The 14015-nt window shown below is 42.7% G+C and overlaps 1 protein-coding gene across 1 annotated transcript; it reads right to left on the reverse strand.

Annotated features, from left to right (window-relative positions):
- Positions 1–6743: 6743 nt before the first annotated feature.
- LOC311128426 (inactive phospholipid phosphatase 7-like) lies at positions 6744–13409 on the reverse strand (the record flags this gene model as incomplete). The annotated part of the gene is made up of 2 exons (XM_084160561.1): positions 6744–8896; positions 12932–13409. The coding sequence occupies 2 exons, from the start codon at positions 13407–13409 to the stop codon at positions 8508–8510; spliced, it is 867 nt and encodes a 288-aa protein (XP_084016687.1). The 3' UTR covers positions 6744–8507.
- Positions 13410–14015: the final 606 nt, after the last annotated feature.

A 14015-nucleotide genomic window follows, 5' to 3' on the forward strand; every position in this document is an offset into this window, starting at 1 on the left:
CTGTAAACACAGAATACAGACCCACAAGCAGTTTTTAATGCGCAAATGCACAATCCACAGTTGTTAACATTAGGAATGTCTAAACATTTGCTCACAAATCATTCTAAATTTTTTCAAATTTGTATTTTATTTGTGAGCTATGTTGAATATATTTACCGATCATGGAGGTATTTGTGACATATACTGAACATGCATACGGACATGGTTTAATTTGTGAAATATTTTTTATATTTAGGTATTCTGGTTAACATTATTTTTTTAAAACATATTCACGGATTATGATTTTATTAATGTAATATTTTTTCTATATTTACAGATCATAGTTTTATTTAAGTTATGTTGAATATACGCACGGCTCATGTTAGACATATTTACAGAATAAAGAAACAAATCTCACTCCATATGAACCTGCACAGCACACACAGGCAAACACACACACACACACATACACACTCATACATGTATGGATGCACACACAAATGCACAAGCACATACATGCACACGTACACACGCGCACACAAACACATGCGCGCGCACGCACGCACGCACGCACGCCCGCCCGCACGCACGCCCGCACGCACGCACGCACGCACGCACTCACACACACACACACACACACACACACACACACACACACACACACACACACACACACACACACACACACACACACACACACACACACACACAAACTTGATATACTTTATAGATACACACACACGACCCCTCACCTCTTCATACAAATACATATCTAAAAGCTGACTGGCTTGTCATGCAGGGAATGCACACTGTAGATTCAGACTGCAGGACACGGAGCCATGTACAGTTTCTGTCACACAGGCATGTGTCTGCCTGTGTTTTGGATACATGCCTCAGTGTCCTGCTCTCTGAATCTACAGTGTGCATTCCCTACATGACAATCTTGCCTCTCAGTCTGACCATCTCACTTCCCCCTCCCTCCCTATATGTTATATATTATATACTGTAGATAAGGGAGGGAGGCGGAAGTGAGAGCGAGTCAGACTGACAGGCAAGATCCAATATGTCTGCTATGCAGCGCAATGCTGAATGCATTCTATCATGGATGCATGTATGAATAATATTGAAAGTAAATGTGTGTAATACAAGACTACACTTTTTGAAAAAAAGTTGCTATCTAGAACCTAGAAGGGTTCTTCGGCTGTTCGCATTGGAGAACCCTTTGAAGAACCATTTTGGGTTCCAGGTAGAACCCTCCGTGGAAAGGGTTCTACCTGGAACCCAAAATGGTTCTACCTGGAACCAAAAAGGGTTCTCCTATGTTCCTACCTTAGTTTTCAAAACCACCCACAATGACTCTCCCCATGTCAAGCACATTTAACTCCTGCCAGTCTGTTTCTTGCTCAAAGTACATTTCTTGCTCAAAGCCTGTTGTTGTACAGCACAGATTTGAATTTTGCATGACAAGTCAGGGGTTATAAATTTGCTTGTTCTTGGACTGACCCCACCCCCCTCTTCTGCCGAGTCTGACTCGCTAGTAGGCCTACTAGCTAGTGGAGGTGCTGGTGGTGATGCTAAACCGGCGGGATTAGCAGCACTGCTAGCTAAAGCATCACCATAAGGAGCAGTTTGCCCCTCACTCCTCTTCTCCGGCACTGACAGTTTTCTGGCTCGTTTCGGCTTCGAATCCCCATCTTTCTCTGCATTTGTGGACTTAAAAAACATAATCAAACTTGATTGCTTTTTCTTATCCATTTTTTAAATCCACTACCAAGACCTGTGCCAAGATCAGTTACCGGCCCTCCCCATAACCTCTATGTCTACAAATAAGAGAGCAGGTCTGGAGTCAGGATGCAACAAACGCTGACAGTTCACATCCAAGTATATCTGAACAAATTATGGAAATTACAAGAATTGTAATTTTGCATTCCGTAAAGTGATTGTTGAATAGGTGAAAAATGATTATTGTCAGTCAACAATGACAAGCCACCGGGGTCTGACAACATGGATGGAAAATTACTGAGGATATTAGTGGACGATATTGCCACTCCTATTTGCCATATCTTCAATTTAAGCCTACTAGAAAGTGTGTCCTCAGGCCTGGAGGGAAGCAAAAGTCATTATAGTAGAATAGTAAAGCCCCTTTACTGGCTCAAATAGCTGACCAATCAGCCTGTTACCAACCCTTAGTAAAGTTTTGGAAAAAATTGTGTTTGACCAGATACAATGCTATTTTACAGTAAACAAATTGACAACAGACTTTCAGCACGCTTATAGGTAAGGACGTTCAACAAGCACAGCACTTACACAAATGACTGATGATTGGCTGAGAGAAATTGATGATAAAAAGATTGTGGGGGCTGTTCTGTTAGACTTCAGTGCAGCTTTTGACATTATCGATCATAGTCTGCTGCTGTAAAAACGTATGTGTTATGGCTTTACACCCCCTTTATTGTGGAAAAATAGTTACCTGTCTAACAGAACACAGAGGGTGTTCTTTAATGGAAGCTTCTCCAACATAATCCTGGTAGAATCAGGAATTCCCCAGGGCAGCTTTCTAGGCCCCTTACTTTTTCAATTTTTACTAACGACGTGCCACTGGCTTTGAGTAAAGCCAGTGTGTCTATGTATGCAGATGACTCAACACTATACACATCAGCTACTACAGCGACTGAAATTACTGCAACACTTAACAAAGAGCTGGAGTTAGTTTCAGAATGGGTGGCAAGGAATAAGTTAGTCCTAAATATTTATAAAACTAAAAGCATTGTATTTGGGACAAATCATTCACTAAACCCTAAACCTCAACTAAATCTTGTACTAAATAATGTGGAAATTGAGCAAGTTGAGGTGACTAAACTGCTTGGAGTAACCCTGGATTGTAAACTGTCATGGTCAAAACATATTGATACAACAGTAGCTAAAATGGGGAGAAGTCTGTCCATAATAAAGCACTGCTCTTCCTTCTTAACAGCACTATCAAGGCAGGTCCTACAGGCTCTAGTTTTGTCGCACCTGGACTACTTTTCAGTCGTGTGGTCCGGTGCCACAAAGAGAAAATTGCAATTGGCTCAGAACAGGGCAGCATGGCTGGCCCTTGGATGTACACAGAGAGCAAACATTAATAATATGTCAGTCTCTACTGGCTCAAAGTGGAGGAGAGATTGACTTCATCACTACTTGTATATGTGAGAGGCATTGACATGTTGAAAGTACCGAGCTGTCTGTTTAAATGACTAGCACACAGCTCGGACATCCATGCATACCCCACAAGACATGCCACCAGAGGTCTCTTCACAGTCCCCAAGTCAAGAACAGACAATGGGAGGCGCACAGTCCTACATAGAGCCATGGCTACATGGAACTCTATTCCACATCAGGTAACTGACGCAAGCAGTAGAATCAGATTTTTTTTAAACTGATAAAAATACACCTTATGGAACAGAGGGGACTGTGCACTGCAGTGCATAACATGTGGTGAGTTGTTGACTCAAAGAGAGAGAAAGACAATAGTTGAACAAAATTAAAGTGAAGCAAGAGAGAGAGAGAGAGAGCTAGCTATATTTCGTAGTATATATTTTTTCACTTACTTAGCTAGCATCGAATGCACCTGGCCCAAACAGAAAGGGATGCTATGTTAACTAGCTGGCTATGGCTATCCAACACTGGAACTCTTCCAATTCAAGGTAAGCTTTTGGTTTTATTAATTTATTGCCACTGGGGCCTGCCGGTGTAACTGCAAAACTGCTTGCTGCTGACTGTACACTGTGCTGCATGATTGTAGCGGGTTTACTAACGCATTGGTTCTAGTAGCTATGTTGACTATGACGTTAGCTAATATGGTGACAACTATGTAGGCTGGGTGTAGCGGTTAACGTCAGGATATGAAGGTTTGGTTTGGAAAGTATTTTTTGCCTGGTCACAGACAGCTGATGTGTTGTGCACTGAAGTAGATAGATGCGAGAAGGAATTACAGTATATATACAACAAGCTGTTTGTATGTGGTTGCTATGAAAGGGAACTGTGTTTGCGTGTGATCAGGGGTGTATTCATTATGCCGATTCTGTTGAAAAACGTTTCTTAAATGGAAGCAAATGGAATGAAACTCTCATTTGCAACTGTTTGAAACTACACCCTAGATCAGCTAGATTTGGGCAAGAGTGTGCAAGGCAGTATTGAATGTGTCACTATCTGTCACATTGATTACTCAAAATTCTCTCAACCTGTTTACCTTCATTGTACACTTTCATTCATAGGCTAGATTGTAGCAAACTCATGATGGATACAGGGAAAATTAGAGTATCATGTAGTAGCCTAAACCTATCGATGTTACATTGAGCTGGGTGAATGGAATATGAATGACAGTCATCCAATATGCTGTAATAGAATAAGGCGATGTTCATTTAAAAAAATATCATCCTCCCTCATCTTAAACGGTACCGACCGACACTGACGGGTCACAAGCTCGAAGTATCCAATCACACAGACAGGTCGAGTGGCGAATGAGGTGAACCCATCTCATCCATAAAGGGAGCCACTCGCCCGACATCTGGTCATTCTCGCCGCTCTTCCTTTCGGAAGTGACTGCGTTCAGTAAAAGCTCTCCTCAGCACAACTTCCTACTGTCTTCCTACTGAACCGTTCTCAGGCAAACCGGGAGGTTAACGCTGCTGAATGTAAGACTTCAGCTCCTGTCGATAGGAACGTTTTGCTTAGAGTATAATTCATTTTCTAGTCATCAGTCTCAATTTAGCTAGAGCCACACGACTAGCTATCGCGACTTGGTTAGCCCTCGCCGATCTCAAAATGGCAAAGTTGGGTCGGAGCTTGCAAAACGGCAGCCATACAGTATGGCGTCATCATTCTATTGCTTATGTTCTTGCTGTTGTTGCAGTTGTTTTTATTAACCATATTTGAAGGGGTTAGTCAGTGATACATGTTCAATATTACATAAACATAACATGTCAAATGTGCCATGACTTCATTTGTCTTTTTCCCTCTCTCTTTCCGTCAGATAAAGGTAAAGGTGATTCTTCTTACATCTACTACTGAAGGTAAAAAAAAGCATTGGATTGGCTTAAACATGCATGGGCAAGAGAGCTTCCTTCCACCATATTTCTTGCACCAGTCTAGGCGCTTATCCTTTAAATCCAAGTCACATTAGGATTTATTTATAGAGTAATTTAAACCGAACCAAACCTATGTCCTGGCCATGGAGTTGTATGGAGACCTCTAGTTGCCAAAAGCCTGTGTTAGCATGGGCAGAGCCATTGAGGACTTTCGCCATTTTTATTTAGTCAACTGGGCGGGACTTCCAACTTCATTGGCTGATCCCTCCTGATGACCCGGTTGGCATGACCTGATGATCCGGTTGGAGGGATCAGCCAATGAATTTTACTTGTGAAGAAGAAAATTGACTATTTCAAGATGGAGATGGCCTCAATGGTGCTACCCATGCTCTCACAGACGCCATTATGACACAGATACAGAGACGTTATGTCTATCCATGTCTATAGTCCTGGCCCATCACCTTATGGATTATTGCACCCCTGTGGCAAGAAGTGACATCCCAAAAAACGAACTATAGGCCTACAACACAAACATGGCTCATAGCCTCCTATGCATAAGCTACTTTCTGTCCCTAACACTAAAACTAAAACTGAAACTAAATAATATAAAAATGAAATATGAAATGTAAGTCAAGTCTGAAAACTAACTGAGACTAAACTAAAAACGAATAGAAATAAAACAAATAATAGAAAATCACAAAACTATAATGACTTTGCTGCCTGCCCTCCAGGACATCTACAGTACCTGGTGTCACAGAAAGGTGAAAAAGATTATCAAGGACCTCAGCCACTCGAGCCATGACCTGTTCACCCCGCTACTAGAAGGCGGAGACAGTACAGATGCATCAAAGCTGGGACCGAGAGACTGATAAACAGCTTCTATCTCCAGGCCATCAGACTGTTAAACAGTCACCACTAGCCGGCCTCCGCCTAGTATCCTACCCTGAACCTCAGACACTGTCACTAGCCAGCTACCACCATGTACTCTACCCTGCACCGTAGAGACCACTGCCCTATGTACATAGAGTCATTGAACACTAGTCACTTTTATAATGTTTACATACTGTTTCACCCACTTTATTTGTATACAGTTTACTGTATTGTAGTCATGGCTCATCCTATATAACTACTGCCATAAACACCTTTTCTATTCACATACTGTCCATACACATCATTCACATGCATATATAATTTATTTATATTCCGAACTCTGGTCTGGAACCTAATTTTCTGCAATTCTATCCATTTTGCCATGGGGTTTTGTACTGTGTATTTAAATACTGTATTCATTCTAATATTTATACTACTGTACATTGCATTTTAGTTACACTGTTTATACATATATATTTATATACTGGGTTCTTGACATAGCTCAGTCTAATATATGTACTGCTGTACATATCATTCTTAGTATATGTTGTGTAAATTCAGCCGGTGTATATATGTTTAGATTTCATTTTGATTACTGTTGCAGTGCTATTTGGGTTGTTAAATGGATTCGTTCTGACATTTCTTGATTAATTGTGTTTTTTTGTGTGATTATTTGTGTACTTGTTTGACATTTTACTACATTGTTAGGAGCTAATAACATAAGCATTTCGCTTCACCCGCTATTACAGCTGCTAAACTGTGTATGCGACCAATAAACGTTGATTTGATACACACACACACAGGAAAAACAACACAAAAATAAGTCATTGCAAATGGTGTATTTATGGGCATGCATAAACAACCTAGGAAATAGTGAACAAGACATTCCACTTTTTCAGAGTCCACATCTTACAAAGGCTATCGATCCATCTTCTTCATTTTGTAAATTAGACTGGATAAATTGAAACACTGCATGAAAATATGACTTTTTTTTGTCATCCTTGTGCAAAACAAAACATGCTGACTTGCACAAATGCAATATTGTATATATACATACAGGTCCAACCCAATGAAATAATGTTTTTTTGTGGCAGCAAAAAGGTTACGGCTTAAATAGTTTGGATCCCAAGTCCATAACATCACAACAAAAATAAACAACCAAAAGAGATTATCAGCAGAAGACCAATAAATGAAATACATGAATGAAGGCATACAGTAGGTATAAAGATATCAGGTATAATACATATTTTGTACACTTCAGTGAACATTCATGACTTTACTCAGACTGCATTGGTTTACTCAGTGACTTTAACCCTCCAAAATACATTACATTTGACTCATAAAGGCACACACATAAGAGATCTTGCTTGCATGCATGCAATGCATACACACATGCACAGACACACACATACACACAATCTCCCGCACATATCCACGTCCCACACACACACCCATAAACACACATACACAGTGTCAATGGTAAACCCAAGCCTGATGGAGATGAATTCTCACAGATGTTGTTCAGTCAGTGTGGCATGAAATCAGCACCATTACCAAAAAGACAGTGTCTATCTGTTTGGTTAATGCTTATTGCACCAGGGAAGGCAAACAATGTGGAATACACATACACATCTATGATGAAACTGCTAGCCTTAAACTAATCAAAACCTACTTTTTAAACATATTTGGATAAGATAAATATTTAACCCAGTAGAAAAATCCCTGATCTAGACAACAATTATGTTATTTACAGCCCAATTCAATGACAGCAAAAATATATTCATTTGGAGTCCAGTCCATCTGTTTCTCAACAATTGGTAGTTTTAACAGTTGATAGTTTCCAGCAGAAACATACAAACAACATAATTGAAAGGAAATCAAAGAGCTTCCTAACATCTCCTTTCTTCATCTGCAAATGGACCATTCAAGTGTGGACACATTTCAAAACCTTTAGAAAACAATTTCATCACTTCAAAGTACTGGGCAATATTTTGATCAAGTACAAGTAAAAACATTTCAAATGACAAAAGGGTTAAAGGTTCACAGACAGGAGGAAAGAGGAACAGGGAAGAAGAGGAAAAGGAAGCCGAAGAGAAAGAGGAAGTGGAGCAAGGTGAGGAGTGGTGGAATAAGCAGAAAGAAAAGAAAGAAACTTGACAGCAGTGAGACCCAATAAAATTAGATATACGCGAGTGAGGGCTCTCAAGCATTAGGATTAGTTCAGTGGAAGAGAAAAGGTGGTAGGGATTTTATAGAAGTCTTTGTAAATATCAATAAATATCAACACTACCACATTTTCTTTCTTTGAGTCATCAATGATCAAAATGACTCCAACGAGCACATTTACCTCCCTCAAAAACATTTACTGCAAATACTGTAAATGAGCTAAACCAGATAGGGCCTAATTGTGTGTATAGAAGTTTTTGTCATCACAGATAAAGTTTATATGTACGTCTAATGCAGCCTTAGACAGTAGGCCCTGATCAGGGAAAACTCTTGTCAGGAAAAACTCCTGGCCCTACTTATAAGGCTTCATAAAGCCAGGCTTTACAGCTTCAAACAGGCATTGAGGGCCTTGATAGATAGCCCTCAGTAGAAGGGACTCCAGCTGAGGGTCCCTATAGAGATGAGGGTCTGACAGGCGCTGGACGACAGCCACACCGTCTCCACCAGGCTGAAGTGCAGCAGGCCCAGGGCGAAGCCGCACGCCATGTCGGTCAGGTGGTGCTTACCAAGCAGCACCCTGGACATGCCCACCAGGAAGGCCCAGAGCACCAGCAGGATGCGTAGTGGGACGGCCAGGACCAGGTGGGAAAGCAGGAACTTGGACACCATGGCGGCGCGGCTGGCGTGGGCCGCCGGGAAGGAGTACACGTCCATGGCACAGTAGTCCAGGAAGCCCGGAGTCATCTCCCAGGGTCCTTTGCGTTTGATCAGCTTCTGGACACCGGCCACGGTCATGATGTCAAGTAAGAGGGCTGAGGAGGGAGGATTTCTTTTTAAACAATGTTGCATGAAAAAGCCCAATTAGATAAATTAACCACAGGGCAGTAAACCACAACATACAATATCAGTAGTCAAAAACAAATGGGCCACATTTTCAGTTATGTAATTTGCTCCATATCTGTTACAGGGCTAAGCATCAGTGATTAAGCAATGAGGCAGGCCAGGCGATACCCCAGAAATGCCGCAGTGGATTTAAAGAAGAGACGAGAGTTTGTGGAACAGTAGTGCATCACCGCAACCCCCTCTCTTCCCTGTATGTGATCAGAATGTTTGAGCCTCTATGCTACAGCATCCCAATGGGCCACATTATCAGGCTAGCAGCCCAGTTACTCTCTAAATAGGTCTGGAAGATAGCACAGAACTGGGAGAGCTCTTAGCTTATAGTTAGTTCAGCTTTGGCTTAATTTATGTGCACTTGGCTGTCTGTGTAGTTATTTGAGTATTTGCAAGTGAAATACTGAGATAGAAACGATTTCCTCCTCAAACCTGTGTAATAAGACTGTAATAAACTGGTAATAGATGTATAATAGACGTACTTAATTATGCTTGGGTGTGATATAGATACTTATTAATTATTTGAATATGATTGACTTGATCCAGCCCTAAACGTTTATATTTTCAGTCATGTCTTCTGCAGACCTCATTTTAAAAGCATCCAACCCTCTTTGTGCAGCCCAAAATATCCCCACAATCACCACCTTTCATTTTTGATCACCCAGCTACCACCCCACCCTGTGGAATCTGTCAGGACTCAGGATTACAACATTGATTACGCTGTCTTCTTCCTGTACACCCACACACAAATAACCCCCTAGTTCTGTCGTAAAGTAAACTTTTAGCAATTAAAGAATTCACAGTGGTCACCGACCATTAACATTACATAACATGGGGGGGGATGAAGGAAGGCAGGAAGTAAGGAAGAATGGAAGAATGGGAATAAAGAACTGAGTTAAGGATGAAAAAGGAAATGGAAGGTGGGGAAAATTGAAATTAGGCAGAGAGAGGAAAATGGACAGCATGGAAGTGAGTATGTGGTACATTGGGGTCATTCTGGGACAGTTGGGACACAGTGCTGAGCCGCTTGGAAAGCAACTGGTACCAACAACAGGACACAGCTCTGCCCCCTGATACAGCCCACCTCAAAACTACTGAAGGTAAGGGAGGAGGAGAACCAAGCCATGGATTTCACAAGTCTAGAATGTTATGTACTGTATGATGCCCTTCAAAGCAAAAAAATATGTATATTTCTACCGATATAAACTACATGGCCAAAAATGTGGACACCCATTAAAATTAGTGGATTCGGCTATTTCAGCCACACCCGTTGCTGACAGGTGTCTAGAATCGAGCACATATCCATGCAATCTCCATAGACAAATATTGGCAGTAGAATGGCCCGTACTGAAGAGCTCAGTGACTTTCAACGTGGCACCGTCATAGGATGCCACCTTTCCAACTACTCAGTTCGTCAAATTTCTGCCCTGCTAGAGCTGCCCCGGTCAACTGTAAGTGCTGTTATTGTGAAGTGGAAACGTCTAGGAGCAACAACGGCTCAGCCGTGAAGTGGTAGGCCACACACACAAGCTCACAGAACAGGACCGCCGAGTGCTGAAGCGCATAGCATGTAAAAATCATCTGTCCTCGGTTGCGACACTCACTACCGAGTTCCAAACTGCCTCTAGAAGCAATGTCAGCACAATAACTGTTCGTCGGTAGCTTCATGAAATGGGATTCCATGGCCAAGCAGCCGCATACAAGCCTAAGATCCCCATGTGCAATGCCAAGCGTCAGCTGGAATGGTGTAAAGCTCGCCACCATTAGACTCTGGAGCAGTGGAAACGCGTTCTCTGGAGTGATTAATCATGCTTCACCATCTGGCAGTCCGACAGACGACTCTGGGTTTGGCGGATGCCAGGAGAACGCTACCTGCCCAAATGCATGGTGCCAACTGTAAAGTTTGGTGGAGGAGGAATAATGGTCTGGGGCTGTTTTTCATGGTTCGGGCTAGGTCCCTTAGCTCTAGCGAAGGGAAATATTAACGCTACGGCATACAATAACATTCTAGATTTTTCTGTGCTTCCAACTTTGTGGCAACAGTTTGGGGAAAGCCCTTTCCTGTTTCAGCATGACAATGCCCCCGTGCACAAAGTGAAGTCCATACAGAAATCGTTTGTCGGGATTGGTGTGGAAGAACTTGATTGGCCTGCACAGAGCCCTGACCTCAACCCCATCGAACACCTTTGGGATTAATTGGAACGGATACTGCGAGCCAGGCCTAATTGCCCAACATCAGTTCCCGACCTCACTAATGCTCTTGTGGCTGAATGGAAGCAAGTCCCTGCAGCAATGTTTCAACATCTAGTGGAAAGCTTTCCCAGAAGAGTGGAGGCTGTTATAGCAGCAAAGGGGGGACCAGCTCCATATTAATACCCATGATTTTGGAATGAGATGTTCAACAAACAGGTGTCCACATAGTGTATCTGTCTATCTGACTGTCTGTCTATTCCTGGCAAAATGAAGTCAAAGAGAAGTGTTATTGTGAATTATCCTGCATTCACAGCTTGCCTTCATCAGGATGTTTGTTCAAACACAGTGGTTCCCTATCCTATCCTGGATCACTATTAATGACCTGAACAATGACCTGAACAATGCCCCAAACACAATATCCCAAACTGTCCCAAATTAAAAAGATTATAGACTGAACACAATACAGCTTCAGTCCACAGATTTGCAGTGTTTTTCTGAGTAATCGCTCCACACACACAACCCTTCCACACACACTAGCCCAAAGCAACCAGGCATCCGGCACAGGAGCAAAAATAAAATACCTGAGGCTTTCAGGTGTCAAAGGGAACATGGTGAATTCACAGGTATGAACCAGCCAACATGGTGGGCCTACGATAGCAAAGGGGTGTGTAGGAGTACACATAGCTAAATTAGAATAATACACACACCTGTGGCAATCTGTTGGATGTGTGTGGGCCTACAGTACTTTTGAAGTATCACATGCACACACACACACACGCACGCACGCACGCACACACACACACACACACACACAGAATCACAATTTGTCACAGTGGCCCCAATTTGTTCTGAGAAATACATAATTCACTCAAATCAATCTGGGGGATAGTCAGCTGCTCTCCTTCGCAGAAGTGTGTAAAAATAACCACCTAAAATGAGTTCACCATCTAGGAGGATTCCATTACCACTAGTTAGAGAAATCAGGGTCGCACTTTAGGTAGGCTATGTTACATTCGTGTGACTAAAGCAAATGTAGGGAAATAACCTATTGATCTTATATCAAGGAAGTACGTATCATAAAGTATGTATTACTTTCATAAGGTACTTTGGAAAATTATTCCACTGTAGCTTCTGTAGCAGCTGCCATAGTGGGGATAATAAGAAGTGCAAAGCAGTGTATAGGCCTGTATCTTCATATAGGCCTATGCTTGACATTAATGATACTGACTTCACTGAGTCTTTCGATGTAGGCCCCTGGCTTGTTAAAATGTCTACTTATAGTTCTTCAGTCGAAAGTCAAAACGTGATGTGTGGAGCCTTAAGCCTTGCACCTGTTCCCCAGGCCTGGTTCTACACTGGGTGATGGAGAGAGAAGAGACCATGGAGGGTTAGGATTTCATAATGACCTGCTTCTGATACTCTACCATGGAATGCTTTAAAATCACATTCTGGTGGACAATGACATCCTTTGGTGAGATGTTGTTAACAATCATGCTATAAATATATCCTATATTGACATGGGTTATATAGGCCTAACACAGGGCCTGGGCCCAGGGATAAGGAAGTAGAGGGAGATGTGATCATATCAGTAGGCTTCACCAGGGGTTGGGGACCCCTGGGCTACACCTATTAAAAATGCACTGACAGACACACTATGATATCCAAGCCATTAAAGAAGAGCTGTCACACATGTAGCTTACAATTCAATAACATAATTATTACACAATGTGTTTTGGGTACAGAGTGAGGAGTGCATTTACCAAGTAATAGATTGACCAAGACCTCTTGTCCCGCCAGCGTATTACTTCTTGTCAGACATATGATAGTGCCAAAGATCCACGTGATGCCGTGCCCTGTAAGTTCGAGCAGGGTGATCATGGAACGAACGCTGCCCCAAGACGACGACGTGTAGGCGCAGACCCCCAGGCGCTTGGACAGACAAATGTCAATGGCGAGGAGGGAGCTCATCGCTATCCCTTTGAAGGAAGGGTTCAGCTGGATACAGTCCTCATCCGGCAGTTTCGCGGGCTCTTTCCGTTCCTTGTTGGCACTGTCGGTAGGTTCCTGCGGGTCGCACGGTTGGCTTGCTTGGTGTTTGGGTTGGGCCGGTCGCCTTGCGGTGCCCCGGGTCTCAGAGTTAACGCACCGTAGAGGCTGATTCAGGGACATGAACTCGGGTCTGCTCAGGACGTTGTTCCGATCCCGCGTCCTGGACCTAGAACTCGGAATTGCGGGCATTTTGGATTGGTCTCTACCTTTCAGAAGGACAATTTCTCGTTTTACGCACGACGGCTAAATGTCCAAAGCTAAGCCCTGTCCTTCCCCTCCTGTGGCCCTACAAGATATATTTAGCCCGTTGGTATGCGCGCTACCCATGCTGCTGTGTTTAGCCTGCAACCGGATCCATGCAGGCATGAAGAGGCTTGACTGGCATCTGCCTGGGCCAATCGAACGAGACACAATCTACAGCGAAAACAGAATGTCATCATCAGCTTTTAACATGTTATAAACTAAAATATACAATCATGAGCAACTAACATGGAATGGCATGGAGGTTTTGTTTTGATCCTGAACGGCAGATGTGGTGGTGCAGCAGGCCTATCACTAACAGAAACTAAAGACACTGGTTTTACGCATAAATAGATGGGCCATACTGTACCCCTGTTATGCTCAAGGAGAAAGACTAATGTTATCATCTTACCAGGCCGAGGTATAGGAATGGGCTATAGTTCAGATCCTTTTCGCGCGCTGCACAACACTGGCAGTTGGATTGGCATTTAGAGAATGCGGCAAGGAATTCTAGCTAGACAGTCCCGAGTCTATTAAAGTCAATCAACGAACAAG

The sequence above is a fragment of the Coregonus lavaretus genome (genome assembly GCF_964263955.1).
Source record: "Coregonus lavaretus genome assembly, chromosome: 4".
Classification (NCBI taxonomy): Eukaryota; Metazoa; Chordata; class Actinopteri; order Salmoniformes; family Salmonidae; genus Coregonus; species Coregonus lavaretus.